Source organism: Urocitellus parryii, unplaced genomic scaffold (genome assembly GCF_045843805.1).
Source record: "Urocitellus parryii isolate mUroPar1 unplaced genomic scaffold, mUroPar1.hap1 Scaffold_2431, whole genome shotgun sequence".
Lineage (NCBI taxonomy): Eukaryota > Metazoa > Chordata > Mammalia > Rodentia > Sciuridae > Urocitellus > Urocitellus parryii.
The window spans coordinates 54,698-78,261 of record NW_027552438.1 but is presented as its reverse complement, the minus strand read 5'-3'; the positions used below and the strand labels follow the sequence as shown (position 1 = coordinate 78,261).

At 66.1% G+C, this 23,564-nt stretch overlaps 1 protein-coding gene across 1 annotated transcript; it reads left to right on the top strand.

Moving 5' to 3' along the window:
• Nucleotides 1–244: 244 nt before the first annotated feature.
• LOC113186765 (proline-rich protein 5) lies at nt 245–23,564 on the top strand. Its single transcript, XM_026394303.2, has 8 exons — nt 245–438; nt 9,084–9,164; nt 14,753–14,801; nt 16,092–16,149; nt 19,812–19,903; nt 20,224–20,364; nt 21,658–21,793; nt 23,098–23,564. Exons 1-8 carry the CDS (start codon nt 302–304, stop codon nt 23,562–23,564), a joined length of 1,161 nt encoding a protein of 386 aa, XP_026250088.2. The 5' UTR covers nt 245–301.

The following is a 23,564-nucleotide window of genomic DNA, read 5'->3' as shown; positions in this document are numbered from 1 at the left end:
CCGCGCCCAGCTGGTCAGGCCCCGCCCCTCGGCCCGGGCTCCGCCCCCGGCCTGCGTTTGCGCGGGGCCAGTGCCGGAGGCGCCCGGGACTGTGCGCGCTGCAGCCGCTGGGAGCAATGATTAACCCGGCGGGGCGGCCGGCAGGCGGCCCGGGGCGGAGGCGCGGGGCCGGGGCGGGACCCCGCCGGGCCGTTCGGCTTCCTGCTCCTGCCCAAGTTTCCTTGTAGAGGGCGCAGCGCCGGGCCGCGGCGTGGCGTGGCGCAGGGCACGCGTGGCCGCCGAGCGGGCCACCAGGGTCACCATGAGGACTCTCCGCAGGTTGAAGTTCATGAGTTCGCCCAGCCTCAGTGACCTGGGCAAGAGAGAGACGGCGGCCGCCGCCGCGGACGAGCGGGGCACACAGCAGCGCCGGGCCTGCGCCAACGCCACCTGGAACAGGTAAGGCCGCGCCCTCCCGGGTCCCGGCGCCTGGGAGGGGGCCTCGGAGCCTGGCCGCGGGCGAGGGCCGCCCCGAGCGAGGAGCGCGCCCGGGCACCGCGCTCCGCCGTTCGCGGAGAACTTGCTCCGCCCGCCGGAGTTGCGCGGGCCGGAGGGAAGTTTAGTGCAACGTGTTCCCGGAGCGGAGACCGAGGCCCGCGAGGTCCGGGGGTGGGTCGGAGCGCCCGGAATCCGGGGCGCTTCCACGTCTGCGCCCGGTGGGCGTGATGGCAGGAAGTGTTCTCCGTGTGTGCAGGGAAGCCCGGGAGCCTCGGGGCTCCGGGTGGGGAGCCGCCGCACTTCCTGTGTCTGCGTGTAAAGTCCGGCGAGGGTGGGCGGTGACTCCCCAGTGGACCCAGCGCTCCCAGCTGTCAGCAGGGGTGCGGCAGCTGCCGGCAGTCCTGGCCAGACCCTCCCCCACAGGCCCGACCCCAGCCCAGCGCGGGCCTGGGAAGCCCCTCCCGCCACTGTATGTGCCGGGCGTGCTGGGTTTGCGAAGCCCATCTGTTGGCGTCCAACTTTCAGGAATAGGAGTTTCCACCAAAAGGAGGCCAAGGGCTGAGGGGGCGAGGCAGGCCATTGGGGTTCTGTGGATGCCGGCTCCACCTCTGCACCTGGCAGTACTCCGGATGCCATTTGCCATGCTCCTCTACCCAAGCTGTGGGTTCAGCCACCAGAGCCTGGCTGCCACTTGGACACATGTCTAGTCCGTTAATACCACCCTTCATGGGCACCTTGGTGGGCACGGAACTGCCAGCTAGGACCCTGTCTGAGCACTAGGCAGGACCTGGTCACTTGTGTGCCTGTCTACTAAGTCGCAAGCTGCTTGAGGACTGGGACATGGCTGCCCTGCTTTCTCTCTGGTGGGAATGCACAGCCCTCCCAGTGCAGGGTTTCAGCAGAGGAGGAGAAGGATTCCTGTTGGGGAGACTCACTGGCCCTGTGACTCCTGGGGCCTCAAGGTTCCTGTCCTCCTCTGCAGTACTGATGATGGAGAGTTCTTGTTTCTTGCCTGGGTTTAGTGGAAGGAGCCAGACTTAATTCACAACCCTGCTGTGTGGACTTGAGCAAGTCATCTAACGTCTCTGCTCCTCTGATTTCTTTATCTATAAAATGGGTGAATAATGGTGGCCTCTGTCAGAGCTATTGTCAGAACTGAACATGGAAATGCACTGATGCCCCCAGCATGGTGCTTGGCTCGTGGAAGGTTCTCCTGACTGGCAACCCAAGCCCAGGCCCAGTGGTGCACTCCTGTAGTCCCTGAGGCAGGAGGGTCACAGGTTCAAGCCTGGGTGACTTAGCAAGATCTTGTCTCAAAAAATAAAAGGACTGGGAATGTAGCTCAGTGCTAGAGTGCCTCCAGGTCCAGTCCCCAGAGCCAAAAAGGATAATAAAAGAACTTATCCCTAGAGCCCCTCGAGGCAGCATCCAGGGTTCTCCTGGGGAGTCAGTCACTTCCTGAACCTTCCACACAGACAGCAGCCTTGTGAGCCCCCTCCCACCCAGGCTGAGTCTCCTCCTGGGGTTTCCAAGTGGGAGCCCTGGCTGGGTCCCTGCTCAGGAGACTTAGGAACCCCCTCCCTAACCCTGGGTGACCCTGGAGGCTCTGAGTCTCAGGTGAGTTCTGGGACCCCAGGGAGGTCACCTGAGTCCTGCCACTGGTGTGTCACTGGGTGGCCCTGTCCTGTGGCTCCTGCCGGCCTATGTCTCCCAGCCTGGGGCCCGTCAGCTCCCACCTGTCCTGCGTGCGCAGCAGGCCCTACCGCGACCTGTGCTTCTGCTGTGTGCCAGGCCCCGTGAGCAGCCTGCTTCTCCCTGCCCCTCGCCTGGCTCTCAGCCCGCACCACTCGGGACATGCAGGGCCCAAGCCCTGCTCCTCTCCATGGGCAGGTGTGCGCTGGGCTCAGGGTCAGAGTGCCTTCCCCATCTACAGTGGACACAGTGGGATCCAGGGGTCCCCTCCTGGTCCCTGAGCGTCATCTGCTGCCCTCTCCTGGCATGCTCCCTTGTGCAGGGTCAGGACAGCTTGGACTCCTCCTTCCCTCTTATCTTGTGACTGCCATCATTTTCCTGGGGCTGCTAGAATAAATGACCACAAACCTGTGGCTTTAAACAACCAAAGGAACCCTGTCGCAGTGGCAGAGGCAGAAGTCCACCAAGGTGTGCTGGCTGTGCCCCTGGCGGCTCCAGGGCGGTGTCCTTTGCCTCTGCAGGCTCCAGGCCCTGCACAGCCCTCCAGCCTCTCCTCAGGGCCTCCTCCTCCAGACCCCAGACCTGGGCTGGCTTCCTCTCGGGCTCCTCACCCACCACATCTGCCAGGACCCTGCCAGGACTCACCTCCCGGTCACGGCTGAGGTCCTGGGTCCTGGGGGGGGGGCATGGCCCACCCGCTGCAGCCACCACAGCGCCACCCCTCAGCTCCTGCACCTCCCTCTCCTCTGGCACGAAGATGGAGCCCATGCCCTCACCCTGGCCAGTCCTTCCCTCACCCCTCGTTCCCTGCTAGCCTCTGCTGGCCCGGCCCAGGCTTACCAGAGTGCCGCCGCGGGAGCCTGAGGAGCAGTCAGAACACAAGCAGGGAGCCACCTCTGGAAGGTGACGGCGCCGGCGGCCTGGTCCCGCACTGCAGCCCGTGCCCCTGGGGCTTGCGAGTGGACACTGAGGGGGTCCAGGCCAGCTGCTGAGCCAGAACCCACCGAAGCCACCTGCTGCTGCTGCGCTGCTTCAGTGGGCAGCTATGGCCCCTTCCGGCCTGTACCAGGCCTGGGCTGAGCCACGCTCCCTTGGGGCACTTCTGGGGTATGGGTGCCAGTGAGGACAGGAGTCTGCAAGGGTTCTGAAGGTATCCCTGCTGCTCCCACCTGGCGCCTTCATCTCCCTGAAGGGCCCTGACCCGCGTCACCCTGGCAGCCCCACTCCCTGCTCACTGCACATGCCTGTTGCTCACTTGGGACCCCTAGTCCTGTGAAGGTCGTGCCCTTGAACTGAAGGGCCACCTGTGTTTTCACATCCTTCCTGGTGGAGCAGGAGGTGCTGGGGGTGACCACTGGGTATATCCTGAGGGGAAGGGCGTGCAGGCCTTTGGAGCTGGGGCTTGAGGTTGGCCTGGTGGGGTGCCAGGGCAGCCCTGTGATCCTCTGGCCAGGCCTGAGTCTCCCGGCAGCGACGCACTCCCAGCCCCTGTTTCTCCCCTGCCTCCAGGGGCACCAGAGACACTCCCGGAAGATGCCTGAGATCCACGGAGGTCCCAAGGTTCTAGGGGGACACACCAGGTATTCAGGCCTTCTCAGGCAGGGCCTAGACAGTGTCCCCACCTCTGTCTTGGAACCCCCCGTGGGGCTGACCACACAGGAGACCTCCCCAAGCCCACCTGCGGGCACACCCACCATGGAGCGCCTCCCAGAGGCTGGGGCCTTGGAGCCCAGGTGTCCACCTGCTCTAAGCGGAGGCCTGGGCAGGGATGTGCCCGGGTAGCCCAGGGTAGAGAGGCAGGGCTTTGCTTCTCATCACCCACCAGGGCACCTCCTCGGGTGCCCTACATAGGGAAGCAAACTCAGTGGGAAAGGGACTGGGACAGGTCCCCAGTCTGACAGAGCATCCTCCAGGGACACGCAGGTCCCAGCTGGGGCCAGGTGAGGTGGGTGTTGGCGGGAAGAGCCGTATTCCATAGCTAGCAGCTGGCCCTGGGGTGAGGGCACAGGCAGGCGTCCCCAGGACCTGGTCTTGTCCCCTGGTCCTGGACAGGCACTGACTGGCCCCATCCTCCAGCATCACAAACACCCCATTTCACATCCAGCAGCCACACCCCAGCCGGTGCTGGGGACATGGGCATGGGTGACATCCCCTGTCCCCATAGCCCTCAAGGTGGAGCTCGATGTCCCCATTCTGCAGATGAACAGACAAGGCTCACAGAGGTGCAGGGGCCGCCTGTGTCCACACAGTGGTCAGGCTGGGGCTGGCGTCCAGCCAGGTCCACCCACTCCTCCCCCAGCAGCCCTGGAGGGAGGCCGTGTCCTTCTTTTCTTTCTCTGGCAGTAGAGGTCGAGCCGCGTGCTCAGCTGCTGAGGCTCCGACCTCAGCCTCCCTGGCCGCTGGGATGAGGGCGTGCGCCAGCCCAGGAGGGTCCTGCGAGGCAGGCATGTGGCCCAAGGCTTCCAGGTGGGCTGAGGCGGGCAGAGCTGCCCTGGGCCCCCTGAAGGTGACTGTGGACGTGGGGTTGCTCGGGGCAGAAGGGACTTCGCAGCTGTCACTCGGTCAAGGGTCTTGAGGTGGGAGGTGGCCCTGGACTAGCAGGGGAGGCGCTGCGTGACCACAGGGTCAGAGTCAGAGAAGGGGGACAGAAGCAGAGAGGCCAAGGAACAGGGGGCTCTGGAAGTGGAAAAGGCAAGGAGGGTCCTCTTGGAGCCTAGCCTGAGGTCCCCACCCCACCTGAGGCCAAGCCAGCCAGGCTGAGGCGAGTCGGCCGCCTCTGAACCACAGGACAGATCGGGAGCATTTTAGAAAATTTGTGGCACTCAGCCCACCTACTGTCTATTGGCACCAAGGATCAAGCCCAAGGGTGCTCACCACTGAGCCACACTCCCAGGGGTGCTGGACTACTGAGCCACACCCCCAGGGGTGCTGGACCATGAGCCACACCCCCAGGGGTGCTCACCACTGAGCCACATTCCCAGGGTGCTCCACCACTGAGCCACACCCCCAGGGGTGCTGGACCATGAGCCACATTCCCAGGGTGCTCACCACTGAGCCACACCCCCAGCCCTTTTTATTTTTTATTTTGAGACGGGGTCCCACCAAGTTGCTGAGGGTCTTGCTCTGGCCTCAGCCTCCCAAGTCCCTGGGATCACAGGTATGTGTCATTGTGCCCGGCACTTGTGGCCCTGTGTTACAACACCCATGGGACACCCACATACCCAGCTTCTCCCCCTCCCCAGCCACAGCCAGTCAGAACCCAGCCTCCGTGGGTGGGGGACTGGGGAGGGGCCAGAGGCAGAGGTGGCCCAGGGTGGGCAGGCAGTCAGGGGGAGCGCATGGACACACCTCTGTCCCCAGCCTGTCCGTGGCAGGTGGGCCGGAGCCCAGGTGTGAATGGGCTCAGGTGCCTGCCACCTGGACCCTCGCAGGCTGGGCCCACTCCTGCCCACTCGGGTGCGGCGTGTTCCTGGCTGGAGGGGCGGGGTGCCGCTGGGTGGTAGGGTACTCACCGAGCACGTGGACAGCCCTGTGCTCTGCCCCCTGCACCAGAAATCCTGGTGACTCGTGGGTCCTGGGAGGAGCCAGGCCAGACTGCAGCTGGGGGGAGGGGCCCGCCAGCTGGGGGCCAGGTTGGTCTCTGGGGGGTACAGTGAGGAGGGGGCCCTACCAGTGACTCCGTCTTCTCTCCAAGCCCTCTGGGGCCTGGGAAGATAGGACCCTGCCTCCTGGGGGGCAGCCAAGATCCCCAGCATGGGCCCCCTGGGACCCCACCTCCCTCTTCAGCAGGAGCCTCTCCCCCCGCCCAGGGGCCCTCCGTCCAGCCCTAGGGGGTGACACTCGATCCTGGTTCCTCACCTGCGCCCACCGCATGCAGTCAAGACGTGGGGGCCAGCCCTGGGACTGGACCACCCTCCTCGCATATGGGAAGCTGCCCTGTGGGGGGACCTGGGGCCAGGAGGGACCTTCTCCCTGCTGGGTGAGGGGCTCCCCCTCCGGCCCACCAGGAGTCCCTGGGGCCCTTGGGTTTCCACCAGAACACCTCAGATGCCTGGGCTGGCCCGCCCAGCTCTGGTCTAGGAGGCCCTGGCTGGACAGCTGGGGTTTCTCTTCTATTTTGGGGATGACGAGTCACACGAGGACCTCCGGCACTCCCCACCCTTCCTCTCCCTCCGAGGGGCACAGAAGGCTGTTTGGTTGACCAGCTGGGACTGTGGGGAGAGCGTGGAGCTGGAGAGGGCGGGGGTCCAACCTGCGCACCCCCAGGGTCCGAGTGAGGCGTGGGGAGGCGCAGCCTGCGGGGTGGGGACCCTGGGCCAGGGTCCCATCTCAGTTCTGGCTTTGCTGGGTATCAGCGGTGGCACTGGGACAAGCCCCTTGGCCTCTGTTTTCTTCTATGACCTGGAGCCTAGCGGTGCCCGCCGCCCGCTGGTGGTTAGGAGGAGGAGGAGGCAGAAGACCACCCATCCATGGCCCAGGCAGGTGTGGACGCGCTCTCCTCCCTGTGGCCTAAGCCTAGGACCACGCCCCGTGGGCAGGCACTACACACCCCGCCCACCATGTGGAGGGGATACCAGGCCCAGGACTTAGGTGGCCTGGCCAGGCACCCAGCTGAGATTCAGACCCGGGCCTGACCTGGCCGTGCACGGGGCTGCAGAAGGTTCGGGGTCCACTGTGGGGTCGGGGTGAGGGGACAGGGACAGCAGAGCCTCGGGGGCATGGCCCGCAGCCCTGGAGGCCTGTGGCAGGGGTTCAAGGGCTTTGGACACTCACCCCTCCTGGGTCCCCCTCAGGTGGGGGTGCTGAGAGCCAGGTAGCCACCTTCTTCCCCAGGAAGACCACTGCCCACACAGGGCCAGAGAGGAGGGCCCTGGCCCTGAGGGCAGGGAGGTGACCCTCCAGGGACAGGGAACAGCAGGGGCAGGCCCTTAGGCAGGAGGGAGGACCTTGTCCAGTTACCTCCGTGCTGGGGACCAGAGCAGGCCGTCGGGTGGGTCCCTGAAGACAGTCAGTGGGGCAGCACAGGCCACCTGCGCCCAGCTGGCCCCGGGTCCTCCCACACTGGTGTCTGCGGGCCCCTTCTCCCTGGCCTGGCCTTGGCCTGGCTTGAGTCCCAGCAATGGGACCGCCATGCACAGCAGAGGGGCCGTGCCCCCGGCCCCAAGGACAACCTCGGCCCGAGCCCTCCCTGAGCTGCCATTCGGGGCCCAGGGGCCAGGAATGCTGCCACCTGCCACAGCCCGGAGCTCCTCCCCTCCCTGGGGATTCCAGGGTGGCAGCTGCCCTCTGGGACCCGCCAGACCCTCCCTGGGATTAGTCCCTGTCTGCACACAGGACTGGCCCCGCCCTGGGTGGGCCACACACCCTTGCTGCAGCCGGCCCGGCCCTGGTGATCCCTCCCACAGACAGGGCAGGGGCTGGGGGGCAGACACACAAAGGGGGCGCCAGCCTAGGTGGTCGGCAACCAGGCCAGGGGCACGTGTCCAGCTGGTCCTGGCCAGCAGCTGCCGAGAGGCCAGCGGTAACTCCTAGCAGGGCAGGGCCTTGGCCTCTGGCCTGGCACCAGTTGTGGAGCCCCTTGGCATGCCGGGGACGTGAGGTCTGGGGACGAAACCCTACCCAGACCTGGCTCCATGCAGGGACCCTGGCTAGGTGGAGCGGGTGACACGGGTCACCAGGTTGCTAGCTCTGCATCGTCTGGCGTGGGACTCAGCCTCTCTGGCCTCGGTTTCCTCATCTGCAGAATGGGCAGCCAGTCACAGGAAAGGGTTAATGAAAGGACACCAGGAGCCCCCCTGCTTCCTGCTGTGGGTGGCAGGTGTGGCCAGCTGTCCCTCCAGGCCGAGGAGTGTCAGTGTGGCAGCCAGCCCCCGCTAGAAAGCCCTAGACAGCCGTGGGCCCCCAGCCCTGGACTGCTCCCCACCGGGGACTCAGTGGTGGCAGGACTAGCGGGATGCTGGCGGGACACTGGCCTGGGAGTGGTGTTGGGCAGGGCAGGAGAGCTTCCTGGAGGTGGTGGACAACTAGACCCAGGGACATGGCCCAGCCTGGGGGCCCTGTGCTCTGTGGGGGGGCCTGGGGTGCAGGAATGTCACCCAGGGAGCAGCTGGCCAAGACAGGGTGGCCGGAGGAGGATGAGGCAGGCGCACGTTCCCGGCTCCTCTGAGCCAGAGGCAGGCACAGTCAGGAGCAGGCCTCCTTCCTGAGGGTCAGGTGCTGGAGCGAAGGCGGAATCCCGGGGACCCCGGCGCACGCGGGCTGGTGCAGGCAGGCGAGGCGGCCGGCTCTGTGCAGAGGCTGGGGCCCACGGGCTCCACTGGGGGTCTGCATCCGACCAGTGGGCAGGGCCCAAGCCACCACCTCAGCTAGAGCCGAGTGGTCACCAGAGTCCCCTCCGGCTTCAGAGGGGGCACCCATGGACCCTGCTTCCACAAGCTGGGGCTGAAGCCCTCGGGGCTCTGCTGACCACACTGGCTGGGGCCACCCGGAAGCTGGCCCTGGTGGGCTGGGGAGCCCGGGTCACGTGGGGTAGGGGGTGGGTGGAGGTGGAACGGACCCCAGGCAACAAGCCCTGAGCAGGCCGGTCAGTGGGATGTGGACACTGGGGGCAGGAGAGGCCAGCAGCGTGTCCCCCGCCCATTTCCAGCCCCACGGGGAAGCTGGGGAGGAGGTGGAGCTGGCCGAGGCTTGGCCGTGCAGGGTGCCCAAGCGGCCTGCAGAAGGCACCTGACCAGGAGGCACCTGACACAGGCCTTCGCTCCATGGAGGCCAGGGCTGAAATCTGGGTGTGCACAGGGCCCTGAGGGACCAGCCAGCCCTGCCCATCCCTGCCCCCTCCCGGCTCTCGAGGAGCTGAGCAGGGAAGGGGAGACAGGGGCCTCTGGGTGGTGACCCTCCTCTCTCCCTGGCCACAGCATCCACAACGGGGTGATCGCCGTCTTCCAGCGCAGGGGCCTGCCCGACCAGGAGCTCTTCAGCCTCAACGAAGGTGTCCGGTGAGTGTCCACCACCTCCTGGGGCCTGGCGGGTGGGGACAGCGAGCTCCTGCTGTGCTGGGCCTCGGTGGGAGGGCGAGGCCCGAGTGGGCAGCGGCCACGGCCAGGACCTGGACCCCCGTGACCTCAGCCAGCCTCTGGGCCTGGGGGCCCGCGCCTCCACCCCTCCCGGGACGTCCTTCCGGGGAAGCGGGTGGAGAGTGGCATGAGATGACACCTTCCCTGCCAGTGTGGAGCGTCACGTCACGGAGGGCCTTTATTCTGTCAGCGGAAGGACCCACCTGCCTAATGACCAGAGGAAAGGCAGTACAGCCCAGCACTCCTCTCATGTCCTGTGACGAGCAGGGAACGAGGGTGGGAGCACCCTCAGGGCACCACTGTGAAGCAGGCAGAGGAAGCCAGAGCTCAGAGGGGTCGAGCTACTTACCCAGGGTCACACAGCCCTGACCCATGCTGCCCTGTCCCCATGTGAAAAGCATATATGGAAAAGGAGTCAGGGAAGCTTCCCCTTGTCACCTGAGGTGAGAGGGAAGGGTCAGGACTGGTGAGCAGGTGCCTGTGACAAGGGTCGGCTGAGCCCAGGGAGGGAAGATGGCATCACGTGGAGAACAGAAACTCCCGTCTCCCTGGCCCTCGTGGGGTTCTGCTCTTGTGGCTCCCTGGGCCCCGGCTCCCCGCTTTTCTTACCTGCGTCTGCTCAGGGAACAGGTGTGTGACAGGCCTCGAGAGCCTCCTGGTGCTGAGGCAACCGGCAGGGAGACCTCGGAATGCCAAGCAGAGCTGGCAGAGCCCCGCCCCGGCCACCTCCCCACGGCCCCAGGCCATGGCGGTCACCCGGCCACTGCCTGCCCCGACACAGGAGACCTGGCGGGGACTTTGAGCCCTGCAGACACTGCAGTTTGGGGCACGTTGGTCTCAGCCAGGTGGAGATGGAGTGTCGGGAGCCCTTCAGTAACGGTGACAGGCCTTTCGCGGGAGTTTCGCCGGCACCACCCTGCGCCCAGAGTGCCCGTCTGACCTCTCGCCCACTTGGCACTGCGGCCCTGGGCCTGACTGTCTCATCTGGCAGATGGGGAGACTGAGGCATGGGGCCGTTGAGTGGGCCTGCTCACAGTCACAGAGCTAGTGAGCCGGGACTCAGGCCTGGGGTCCTTCAGAACTGTCCGCCTGGACCAGCTCCCCGACCACGAGCCCACCTTGGATCAAGTGGGTCTGGTTAGGGGCGAAATCCAAGTGGCTGATGAGCTTTGGTCCTGTGTGTCTGGCTGGGGCTGTGGAGGGCAGCTGCTCCCTGAGGGGCGTCCCTCGCAGGGCCCAGCTTGGGCAGGGCAGGCACCTTGCTCACCCCTGCTGCCCCCGTGTGTGTGCACGCGGGTGTGCCGGTGCCGCTTCTGAACAGTCGACGTTCCAGGTGCACCTCAGGTGACCCCATCATCCTGCCCATGTGGCGAGTGCCCACACACCTGGGCTGGGAGACCACCCAGCGGGAGGCCGGTGGTGGACGTGGGAACCCAGCAGTTCCCACGGGGCCCCACAGCTCCAGTCCTGGACACAGACCGGGAGAGACAAGGCCACGGGTCCCACCAGATCCTGTGCACAGACGTGGGCAGCAGCATCATGGCAGCCAGGGGCAGGGACAGCTGTGTCCATCTCCCGGTGAATGGACACGAAGCCTGACAAGCTCTAGCTCGCATGAGCCTTCAAAGCGCTGGGCCGAGGGAGGCTGCCCCGCACGTGCAGCCCAGGAACCCCACGGGCCCAGCGGCTCCAGAGAGGCTGGGGCAGGGCGGGCAGTGAGCGCGGGGGGCGGGGCTCTTCTGGTGATGGACGTGCTCTGGGAGGGCATGGTGGCATGCACGTGGACGCTAGAGCAACTTTAAAGGGTGCACTTGACAGTTGGTGAGTCAGCCCACTCTGCCGAGTCCAGGGATGCCCGCGGAGTGCAGTGGAGCAGTGGCCTTGGGTGGTCCCCTGACGCTGACCACGCCGAGCCCTTCTTGGGTGCTATTGTGGGAGAGCCTGGTCACACCCTCCCGCTGTGACTTGGGGTCTCCGTGCACGTGGCCTAGACCCTGCTGCACGGCTCTCTCCACCTGCCTGTCCTGATGGGTCTTTTGAAGCCAAAGACCTTTTGGTCTTGAGGAAGTCCTGTTGCCTGGCCGTGTCTCCCCGTCCCCCCTCAGAGGTGGACAGCTGGAGGAGGTCTGGGGACAGCTCTTGCTGGCTGTAGTCGTGCCCCGTGGGCGCCCGGCCTGTCCTTCCGCAGTGGGTCGCGCCCACTGGCCCCCTTCCCGGTGCTCGATGGCCCTCCTGCTCGGTGCTGCAGTCCTCGAGCCCATCTAGTCCCTGCAGAATGCCCCCAGGGCCTCTGTCCAGGCAGCCCCCCTCTGTGTCCTGGAGGCTGCTGCTGTCTGCCGGGGGCCGAGCAGTGTGTGGCGGGCACTCGGCCGCCTTGTGCTCCGAGGCGCCCTCCTTCCTCCTGGCTCCAGCCGGGCACCAGTCCAGGGTGCTGTGGCCTGGCGCTGCCCTCTGCGGGCTCCTGGCTCTGCCCAGAGGGCGGCCCCTCCTCTGGGGCCCGAGGTTCGCTGCAGCCCACCCCGTGCCCATCCCCCACGGGCGGGCTTCCTCAGGGTGGTGCCCCTTCCCTGCCACCCAGCGTGGCCCTCAGGTGTGGGACCTTGAGACACACGGCCTGGACATGGGGGTGGGGTCACGGCTTGGTCCTTGGAGAGCCAGCTGGTTCTCCTGGGGGACTGGGAGAGGGAGGAGGGCTGCTGGGCAAGAGCTGGCCGGGAAGGGTCATCGGGCACTGTTGCCGCCATGTGGACTTGGGCCCCTCAGTTCTACCTCCGCTGATTTCTCAGTTGTGCAGGGGGACGCTGGCCTCGAGCCTGCTAAGAGAAGCTTGGCCAGGGTGAGGCCGGGCCCAGGGCCGCCACCAGCTGACCCATGGCTTCCTGTCCCTGAGTCGGGGTGCCCTTCCACCTGTCGGGCTGTGAGCCAAGGCCTGTGACTGGCCCCGCTCAGCTGTGGGAACAGCACTGTCCCCCTGACAACCCATGCTGGTGCTGTCTGAACCCCAAGCCCGTGTCACGGGGCCAGGATGTGGAAGCCACTTCATCTCAGTGGCTGGTGTGCTGGTTCCGGCCCAGGCACAGAGCTCTCTGGGCTCGCTGAGGTCTCAGGGCCCAGGGCTGGTGGAGGGAGCCGGGCTCCAGCTCACAGCTGCCCGGGGTGGGGAGCTGCCCCGGGGCCTTTCAGGGCCTGAGGACCAGCCTTCTTTACAGGGAAGGATAAGTTCATGGCCGCCTGCCCCACCCAACCCGAAGTGCCACAGCTGATCAGGGGCAGGGACAGTTGGCTTTGTCACCCTTAGGCCCGGGCCTCAGCAGGAAGAGGGGCCTCCTGCAGAAGCAGGCCTCTGGGGCTTTTTCTTCCATGTGTTGCTTTTGAAGAATCCAGCGGTTCCTCTTTCTGCTGCGCAGGGCAGACCCTAAAAACACCTGTGTAGAAACTGCAGAGTGGCCTTGGTAAGCCATGTCGGAGTCGACGACTGTTCTGTGGTCTTAAAGACTTTTGTCAGATATCAGGAGCTCCTACTGTTAGTTCTAAATGTATCGAGGAACAAGAAAAATCCCAGCAACTAGGAAGGCCAAGGCAGGAGGATCCCAAGTTCAAGGGCAGCCTCAGCAATCTAGGCCCTGCCTTAAAAAATAAATAGGGCTGGAGATACAGCTCGGTGGCAGAGCACCCCTGGGTTCAATCCCCAGCCCCCAAGTAAAAGTGGACATCTGTTTAGGACCGTGTAATGTAGCATTAGGAATGCTGAGTATTTTATTTCTTGGTTATAAAAACAGGACCACGGGACTTACCAAGCTGGGTGTGGTCACATGCCTCTGGAGGCTGAGACAGGAGGATTGAGGTTTGAGGCCGTCTGGGCAACTCAGCAAGACCCTGTCTCAAAGTTTTTAAAATAATTTAAATGAAAAATGTTCTCAGTGTAGTTCGAGCGGCCGTCCCCACCCAGCACCGTTCCCCTCGCTGACAGACCATCCCTACTGCCGGTGACTCAGTGCACGGGCTTTGACCTGACCGCCGAGCGAAAGCCACAGGCGACCCTGCCCTTCACGGTGAACGTGTGTGCGCAGCGCTTGGTTTGAAGCGGGCTTTGTGCAGGTTTCGCTCAGCTGTGGCTGAGGGGAGTTCCCGGCACGCCTGGGTGGGCCAGGATGCGGGTGGTGGGTGAGTGTGCTTCCACCGCGCCCTCAACTGGCGATGAGTCTGGGGAACTTCACACACACACACACACACACACACACCCGTGAGCAGGGAACCTCGGGCCTGCCGCACCTTCTTGGCTGACCCTCTTTCTCTTGCCCGTTTTGTAAACACCACCTGGGGTCACCGCAGGCAGCCGAGTGGACAGCCCAGCTGCACGCTTCACTGCATGCTCCAGCTGGATGCTGGAGGCTCGGGGACCAATCAGTGACTCTGAAAGAAGTGACATTGCTGGTCACTGATCGTGAGGTGCATCCGTCATCTGCATGTGATCGGGGCCTGGGAACTGGCGGAGCCACTGTGCTTTATGTAGTTGCTCAGTTAATGCCAAGGGAACGGGAACTTGGACTGAGCTGTTGGGACTGGCGGCAGCTAAGCCCTGGTTACTGGAACTCACGGTCAGCACCGTGCGGAATGGGGCCTGGGATTCAGAACCGGCTTATTTTGTTTATTTGTTTATTTTTGGTGCTGGAGATGAAGCCCAGGCTGCTCTTCCACGGGGCCCCTGCCCTGTTTACTTTGAGACAGGGTTCTGCTAATCGCCCGGGGCTACCTGGAACTTGCGGTCCTCTTGCCTCGGCCTCCTGCGTCGCTGGGATTCCTGGTGGGTGCCACTGTGCCCAGCTCAGGATTGGTCTAAAAGTCTCTCTAAAGCAGCTTTTTAAATTGCGGTTTCTGATCAGTTTGGCTCAGGACATAAAAGACTGTTGGTGAGGATGAGCTGGTGCCCGTGTTCTCAGCCTGTGGTAGGTGCAGTGACGTCATTCAGACCCTGGAGGCGCTCGGTGGGAGTGTCAGATCCTCATGCTGCCATGTGCAGTGTGGCCTTGGACCAGACACTTGACCTCTCTGAGCTTCTGCCTCTCCTGCAAAAAGGGGACTCCGGTCGGCGCCTGCCGTGGGTCCCTGAAGACCGAGCAAGCTGCTCTGGAGTAAAGGAGAGGACGCTCGGGAGATGCAGGCTGTCAGCTCCGGGGCCTGGGCAGGGCGGAGGGCCCCGAGCCGGGTGGTGGGGTCCAGCCCTGCCACGTGTCTGCTTGAGGCAGCGAGGGAGATGGGTCCTCGCTGTCCTGGGGACCCTGCAGCGCCCCTCTGTGAGGCTGCTTGGGCGGCGTGCTTGATGCACAGGGGTCCCAGGAGCCCGGAACACACAGCAGGCCCAGGCCTGCCGAGCTGGCGGCCCAGGCGCCCACCCCCATGCTGTGAGCTGCAGGTCAGTCTCCTGCTGCCCGGGTGGCCTCGGCCCCTGGTCCCCCTCTCTGGTCCCCGTGTGGCCTCCTGCTCACCCTCGTCTGCCCTCCCGCCCACAGGCAGCTGCTGAAGACGGAGCTCGGGCCCTTCTTCACGGAGTACCTGCAGGTGGGTGGCACTTGCTGGCCAGGGAGGACGGGGTCACCTGCTGTTGCTGGGTGTGGCTCCGGCTGTGCTGCAGCCTGCGAGGGGAGTGCAGGGACTTGCTTCGCGAGGCTTGGTGTCCCCGTCCAGCCAGTGTGGGGTGTGGTGGTGCTTAAGAAAGACGCAGGTGAGTCGTAGTGACGTCCCTGGCACCAAGAGGACTTGGTGCTGGTGATGGTCCACCCCCACCCAGCGACCAGTGCAGGACCCCAGATGTGGTATTTGTGCCACCTGGACAGTCCCAGGCCTGAGGCCTCTCCCAGCCTCTGCCCCAATGTGGCTGGCCCGCCGCAGGCCCGAGCCCTCGGGAGCCAGGGGCTGGCGAGGTGGCTGCACTGACCCGAGATCACGCAGCCAGGAGGGCCAAGGGCATCGCACGGTGCTCTGAGCTCAGCCAGGCGGTGTGGATGCCCAGGGCCCCTCCAGGCCCCCACACAGGCCCGGCAAGGCACCAGCCCAGGACGGGGAGAGGCAGTGGTCCCGCTCACGGGGTCTTAGGGCTTTTTAAAGTTATCACGTGGCAGCCTCACAGGGATTGTCCCGGGCCACCCCTGGCTGTTCATGGAGACGAGCACAGACCCAGGGGTGCTGGCGTGTCGGCAGAGTGCTGCTGACGTCACCACGAGGTAGAGCCATCTCTCGGCCTCAGGAGCAGTGGCCCAGCCCAGACCCCCGGCCCCCCCGGCCCTGCGCCCCCCAGCCCCCTGTCCCTGTGCCCTCCGTCCCTGCACCTGCCTCTTCTGCACAGGTCACATCCGTGCAGGGGCCATGGGCGCTCTCTGGCCGCTTCCCGTCCACATCCTGGTTTTGAAGTCCTCTCTGTCCCCATGAGCCCTGCTCCGCCTCCTTCTGGGGACACCGCTCCTCATAGGGACGCAAGCAGTATCATGGGTGGGCTGGGCCGTCCCCGCCTCAGCTCTGGGAAGGTGCATAGAGACCTCGCTCTGGGCCGAGCCGCCTGCCTTGTGCCTGGGTCCCCCGTGTGTGGCCAGGAGCCGGGCGTCAGGAAGGGGTGCGCAGGGGCCTGCCCAGCCCAGCCCAGGAGGCTCCAGGTCAGCCCGCGTGTTGGAGGGCGTCCCTGCCGCCACCTCCTGCCTCGTGACCCCCTGAGGTGCAGGCTCTGCCTGGTGGGTGAGGAGCCCGGGGCAGTCGCTGCCCCTGAGGCCCAGCTGCTTGTTGGTGGCCTGTGAGGTCTCGTGGGCCTGGTCACCCCAGGGCACACCGTGACAGTGACGACCCTCTGCTTGCTTCCAGAACCAGCTGCTGACTCAGGGCATGGTGATCCTCCGGGACAAGATCCGCTTCTACGAGGGTGAGTGGTGGCCCCTCAGCAGGGACCTGCCTACCTGCGGCTGGCCTGCCGGGACCATGGGACAGTGGCCTGGCCCGTGTGCACGCGGGGTCATGCCTGCTGGGCTCTGCCTGGTCCCCAGGGCTCTGGGCTGGAGGAGTCGCACTCTGGTCAGAGGGCTTGGAGGACAGAGTGGCCCCGGGCAGCGGACCTCAGGGAGAGCGTCCCTCCCTCACACCCGCAGCTAGGTGGACCTGGCCGCCAGGGAAGGCCCTGCCTCTCCTCACTGCCCTCGGGGACTTGCTGCCGGGTAGAGCCTGTCCTGGGTCCTGGGAGGAACTGCTCGGGGACTTGGCGGCTGGAGGGGAGCTGGCTCAGACAGAAGCTGAAGGGCCAGGGCCAGGACCAGGAGCTGCTGACTGAGCGTCGCGAGGGTGGTCAGATGAGCTTTCTCAAAGCTCATTCCCACCTCGTGGAGACTTCAGGTCCTTGTTCCCAAATGGGGACAGTGCCGTGGTGATAGGCTGTCTGTGGCTACACTGCAGAGAGGGGTGGTGACAGTCCCGGTGGCCTCTCTTTCTGGCCTGGCAGGAGGCTGTGGCCTTGACCTCTGGCATCCAAGGGCCTCAGGCAGTAGCCCAGGTGCCAGCGCCCTTCGGCAGGTGTGGCATGGGGCAGGGCAGCGGCGGGAAGAGCCCCTCTGCAGAGTCCTGCTCGCCCGGGTGCTGGCTCAGGCTCCGGGGCTCGTGGAGCACATGCGACACCAGTCTCCGCTCTGCCAGGTGCGCCCCGCACACCTGCCAGCCCAGCAGACTCGCAGCTCAGCCCTGGCCACTGGGGGTCGGGCTGCTTCCTGAGCAGGCAGCGTCTGTGGCTGAGCTGGGAGCACAGGGCAAGCCCAGCCGGGGCAGCCAGGGCACCTCAGAGAAGGGAGGCTCCGTGTGGCCTGGCGGAGCTCGGTCCCCACCTCCTGTGTCCTCCAGGCCTCCCAGCGGGCACTTGGTGGCTGACGGAATTGACAGGCAGCCTAGGAGGCCGTGTCCAACCTCCCTGGGCACCGGGGACAGCAGCAAGTTCTGGGCTGGGAGTCACCACCTGGCTGTCAGCTCCCAGGTCCCACAGGCACACCACGTCCTGCCCAGTCTGGGTGCCCCCTCTAGTGCTGTAGGTGGACCAGCTCCCCGGGCTCCTCCTGGTGCTCCCTGCATGTCAGCCCTGGAGGTCTCTGGGGACCTGGAGGTGGAGGGATGCAGGGTCTGCCCTGCAGGGACTCACAGCTGGGGACAGAGACACGGAAAGTTGGTGGGGCCCAGTGTGGTGGACGTAAGGAGGAGGTGGCCTGGGGAAGAAAGGTCGCCGTCCTTTGGCCAGGCTGCACGGAGCGGTCGGCCTCTACAGGCCTCGCGTGTGGCGAGTTTAGAAGGATGTCTGCCCTGCCGCCCTGTCCTGCTCCCGCCCGGGTTTCCCCAGAGGAGTGGCCGCCGGCCAGGCCCCAGCTGGGCTGTGCAGGAGGAGGCCGGCAGGGACGGGGCAGCCCTTCTCTGGCCTCCAGCAGGCCCTGGACGCCAGCCAAGCAGGGCCTTCCTGGACAAGGAAAGAGAGGAGAGGTGGAGGCCGAGGGCTGCTTCCCGGGATGGGAGGTGGCCGAGGCCCAGGCTGTCCAGCAGGAGCCCCCGGAGGCCTTGTGCCCACAGGGCGCCACCAGCAGCCCCGCATCCTTGGCCGTGCTCCTGGGCTCTGGCCACACCCCGCCAGGGTCCCTGTCCCTGCGTCCTGCTGCTCTCTGGTCACTGCCCTCTGGCCTTCATCATCCCTGTGGTCTCCAGGGTATGGCTGGGAGCCCTGAGCTGGACCGGCCAGGTTCACTCCTGTCCCTGGGCTGCACGATGGCTCTCAGCACCCTTGAGCTGAGGAAGGATCTACCCGGGTGACAGCCCTCATGGAGCCTGGCTGCCCCTGGGCCCAACAGCCCTCCCTGCACTGCTGACCCCGGGTCCTGGGGTCATGCCAGAGCAGACGCCCAGCTGCCTGTCCCCACGACCCCATGGGGTGTTCTTCAGCCCGCTGCACAGAGGGCACCCCTGAGGGCTGCTGAGGAGCTTCCTGGGCCACACAGCAAGGCGCAGAGCAGCCCCTGACCGTCCCACAGCCCCCAGGTGCCCCACTCAGCGGCAGCCCCAGTGGGATCCTGGCCCAGGACAAGGCTCCCCTCCCGGGCTGTCAGCCTGCGGCCTGGCCGGGGCCTGGGTTCTGTGTTTTACAACATCTGCTTTCCGCAGCGTTTCCGCCCCGTGGGCTGGAGAATGGCCTGAGCTCAGCGGAACACTGGCCTGGCCGGCGCCCAGGGCTGCCCCACGGCCAGCCCCGGGGACTGAGCGGCCTTTCTTCCTGCACGACACAGGGAACTGAGGGACTTTGTGTGTGGGCAGAGCTCTGCTGCGGAGCAGGCATCCGCCCATCCCGGCCTCCCTGCTGGCCGCCTGGCCCTGGCAGCCAGGTACGGGCCACCCAGGAGGGGAGAGCTGGCCTCCCAGAGAGCAGCGGGCAGCCACTCGGGAGGCAGGGCCTGCTCACGGGGCTGCCCCTGGTGCCCTGCACCTACCCGGTCCTGGGGGCTTGGGGTGAGGGTGCAGGACCCCAGGAAAGTAAGGTGAGCCGGACGAAGGCCCTTGGCTGGCCACCGTGTTCCCATGGAAACCCAGAGCTGGGCTGCCTGGCAGTGTGGCCTGGGAGGCAGGCTGGCCACGTCAGGGGCTCGCCCCCCTTCATTTAGACCCAAACACAGAGTCCCTCCAAGCGGCAGGGGCAGGGGACACATGCTGGGGCCTGCTCCTTCCTGCACCCCACAGCCCGGGGCCCAGCTGTCTGCTGACTCCAGGCCCAGAGGCCAGCGCCCTGCAAGCTGCGTCTTCTGTAGGCGCCCAGAGCCAGCTTGGGGCACCTCAGCTGCCCTGTTCCTGGAGAGCCACCCACCCACTGGACAGTGCCACTCTGCCCCAGGCCAGCAAAATGCCCACAGAGCTTGTGGGAATGCCTGCTCACACACACCTGCTTTGGGTGTTCATGTAGCAAGAACGCCCCCTTCTTCGGCAGCTACCCCCTGAACCTGGCGTGGATGTCACCTCCTCAGGAGCCCTCCCCGCTGACCTGGACACGCTCCCCCTGGTGAAGTGGGCTTTCTGGCTTCACAAGCAGACGGGCAGCGTGGCCAGGCCCTGCGGGGAGACCTGACACTGTAGCCCAGGTCACTGCCCACCCTTGTCCAGTGTCTTCTGGGCCCAGCTCCCTGCCATTAATGGGTCCTGATGTCCAGCATCGGGCCTGGCTTGGGCACGCTTTCGGCTGGCAGGAGGACGACTCCTCACCTGCCTGGCAGGGTCTTGCGGGGGTGGGGAGACTGAGCTGCAGCTCCTGCGGGCACACCTGTGTGGCGGGCACAGGACTGGCCGCCTGGCACTGGACTGTGTACTGAGCGCCTGGGCTTAGTCTCATGGGGTCCCACTGGCTCTGGCCTGTTGTGCTCCTGTTTTGTAGGTGGCAGCCTGGGCACAGAGGGCAGGCAGTGTCACCTGGGCAGGCACCTCTAGGGCTTGGCTTGGGCCCTCGGCTCCTCGCCCTGGGTGGGCAGAAGGATCCACTGGCGTCTGTCCGGGGCAGGCAGTGACGGCTCCTTGTGCACACAGGACAGAAGCTGCTGGACTCCCTGGCAGAGACCTGGGACTTCTTCTTCAGTGACGTGCTGCCCACGCTGCAGGCCATCTTCTACCCAGTGCAGGTGCCCTGCCACGTGGGACAGGGTGGTGACGCATTCCTGCCCTGGCCTTCCTGCGCTTCTCGGGACCTGCCCGTGAGAGGCAGATCAGGAGGACCCTCCGAGCCCTGCAGAGCTGAGCGCAGGCACCTGGCCCCGAGTGCAGGACTGTCCCTGCCAGGGGAGCTGGGAGGGCCCTGGGCTCTGTGGGGGGGTCATCTGGGAGGACAGGAGGTACAGGGGCCCTGAGGGTCAGTGGCCCGTTCCCGTGTCCTGACCCGTAACCCGGGGTGGGCGGGGTGGAGCCCTCTTGGCGGCAGATGGGTGCAGCGCCCTGTCCGCAGGGCAAGGAGCCCTCGGTGCGCCAGCTGGCCCTGCTGCTGTTCCGGAACACCATCACTCTCAGCGTGAAGCTGGAGGATGCACTGGCCCGTGCCCATGCCCGCGTGCCGCCCGCCATTGTGCAGATGCTGCTGGTGCTGCAGGTGGGTGGCGGGGCCGCAGCCGGGCCGCTGGGTGGGGCCTGGTGGGCACAGGCCGTGGGAGCACCAGAGGTGGAGCTGAAGGCCAGGGTTCCGGACCTGTGACTGGGGACAGGGAATCTGGGGGGGGACCGACGAGGCCAGGAGAGGCTGCAGGTGCCCGGGAGGGGGTGGGCCAGGGCTGTCCTCCTGGGCGGACGCTGTGCTTACCTCCTGTGCTGGGGGCCCACAAGGCAGGGACCTCAGCGTCCTCCCGTTGGAGCTCACCAGCCAGCAAGGCCTGGCCCGCAGCAGGGCGGGACCCTGTCCAGAGGGCGGCACCGGGCAGCTGGGTGCCTCCTGCACCCTGGCGCTCCCCACGGCCTGCCATCACCACGGGAGGCAGCAGGCACTGCCAGCCCACCTTACAGGCAGGGAAAGAGCCTTGCCCGCAAGCCTGACCTCACGCTGGTCTTGGGCTGCCAACCCCTGCTCCTTGTTCTCAACCCCCTGGGCGCATGGAGTCCCTTTAAAGTTAGGGTCTGTCGGTCGGCCTGGGGGCAGGGGCTGGAAGGTGAGGTTGGTAGGGTGGAGAGTGGCGCTGGGCCGGAGGCCTGAGGTTGTCCTGGCTGCCGAGCTGGATGTCCACCATGGGTGGCGCTTCTAGCTGTCAGGCTGGGAGGTCCCAGGACCTCTCTGGGCCTGTTCCTCGTCTCTGTGATGGAAAAGGGGGTCAGGCCCCGCAGGGCAGGTGTGAGGGCCGCAGGGAGAGTAGGAGGGCCACCTTCTGTGGTGCTGGGAGCAGCAGGCAGCACAGGGCTGGGCTGTAGTTGCCCCAGGGAACTCCAGGGAGGGAGGCGGCCAAGGCCTGGGCGGCGCTGCCCCCTGGTGGCCGCCATGCCTCCTGCAGCCCTCAGATGGTCCCCACCTCGCCCAGGGCCACCCCTCCCACAGGCCTCTGCCTTGCCCCGCCTGTCGCCTCTCCTCTCACCTTGAGAGACCTTGGCCTAGTCTCTTGCTGAACTTGTCACCGGCCTTGTCTTGGTCCCCAACTGAACCTGGCCCCTGCTGTTCCCAGCCTTGGGTGGGTCTGAGGTCATAGCTGCTGGCCAGCATGTGTGGAGGGCCTCTGCTGTGTGTCCCTGAGCCCCCAGGATCACAGCTGCCCTGGGGCCCCAGGGATGGGGTCTGAGTGTGTCCGCTCTCTGCCTGTGCCGGGGCAGCAGGGCCCACAGGACGGGAAGCAGAACGGTGCAGGCAGAGGCTGGGCATCACGTGCTCACTGCCTGTTCCTGTGTGACCTTCACGCTCTTGCAGGGGGTGCACGAGCCCAGGGGCGTCACGGAGGACTACCTGCGTCTGGAGGCGCTGATCCAGAAGGTGGTGTCACCGTACCTGGGCACCTGTGGCCTCTTCTCCAGCGAGGGCCCCTCCTCCCACTCCTGCATCCTGGGTAGGGGTCACCTGGGCCCTGGGCTGGGGCTGGGGTGACCACTGCCCCCGTTCTCCTGTGGACAGACAGGAAGTCCAGGGCCACAGCCCTGCTGGCCCTGCCGTGTGGGACGGGGACACACAGAGACCCGGGGGTGGGAGTGGCACCAGGCAGGGGCAGGGATCCCCGCAGAACCCCAGGGCCCACCCACGCTGTCTTGGGATGGGAGGCCGCCAGGCGTCAGCCCAGAGCACGTGCCTGGAGCTGGGCGAGCCCTGGGCAGGTATTTGGTGGGGGGGGGGGGAGCTGGGGCCACCTGGCGGGCAGCAGGAGCTGGCCACCGGCCACCGTGCTGCCCTGGTCCTTTCAGTCCATGGCCCGGCCCCACCTTCATGGGCTCTGGTCCAGCGGGAAAGGGAGACCAGTGAGTCCCCACAGAGACTCTGGGCTGATAGGTGGCAAGTGTCCTGGGCTGAGGGGACAGTAGTGGTACAAGGGCCACTTGGGACTCCCCTCACATCTAGAGTGGCAGCCCCATGCCCATGGCCAGCTGCATCTCACTCAGGCAGAGACAGAACTAGGCACTGCCTGGGGCCTGGACAGGGGGACCCCAGCCCCGCTGAGGAGGGTCCTTCAGCCTCCGTGTCCAGGCAAGGCCCCGGACCACTCAGCCCTGCACCTGGTGGTCACGAGGGGACGGCAGGATGAGACCTGCCCTCCCCTGCCCACCTTGTACACAGAAGGCCAAGTTGTCCCCCTTTGCCCTCGCCCCATCCAGTCTGCTGCCCAGCACACAGTGGTCTGCAGCGGCCATCTGTGACAGGCTTTCCCCAGCTCCAAACAGCCTGACCCCCTGGCAGGGCCTTTGTCACAGCTCCAGCCACCCTGTGACTGCGTGCACTTGTCCTCCCCTGCCCCGGCATGCCAGCCTAAGGTGGGCGGGAGCCAGGTGGCCCAGGAATGCACTGGCACCTAAGATTCTAGACTTGGACGGTGGCGAGGCCAAGGCCCAAGGTCACTGTCTGGCAGGTTCTTGACACGTCACAGTCCAGGTGAAGGCCTGAAGCTGGGCAGCTTGCTGGAGGTGCTGCTGACCGCCCAGGCTGAGGCTGGGAACCCTGGTGTCCCACGGCGGGTGACATCCCACACCCCTCCTGGCACGGGGGACTGAGGGAGCGTGGCCAGAGCCCACGTGGCCCTTCCTGCAGGGTTAGTGCTGGGCCAGCAGTGTCTGCCCAGCAGAAGGGCCCTAGAGCACGTGGGGTCCAGGTGCTGGAGGCAAAGGCCAGGGGCCACGAGGCCTGAAACCCTGTGTCTCCCTCCAGAGAAGCGCCTGCTGCGCTCCCGCTCCGGGGACGTCCTGGCCAAGAACCCCGTGGTGCGCTCCAAGAGCTACAACACGCCGCTGCTGAACCCTGTGGCCGAGCACGAGGCGGAGGGTGCGGCGGCCGCCGGCCCGGGCATCCGCAGGCACTCGGTGTCGGAGATGACGTCCTGCCCCGAGCCCCAGGGCTTCGCTGGCTCCCCTGGCCCGGGCCCCACGGGCACCTTCAGGGCCTCCCCGTCGCCCCACTTGGGGCCCTGTGCCAGCAGACTGTACCCCCCGGCCCAGCTGCCGGCGCCAGGCCCTGCCCGCGGCTCCCCACCCTCCTCCAGCCCCGAGACCCTGGTGGACCAGACGCTGGAGTCCGCGGACTCTGACTCCGAAGGGATTTTCATTGACTTTGGCCGGGGCGGCGGCTCGGGGGTGTCCGGCTTCGAGGGGGCGGGGGGCCGGCAGAGCGTGGTGTGA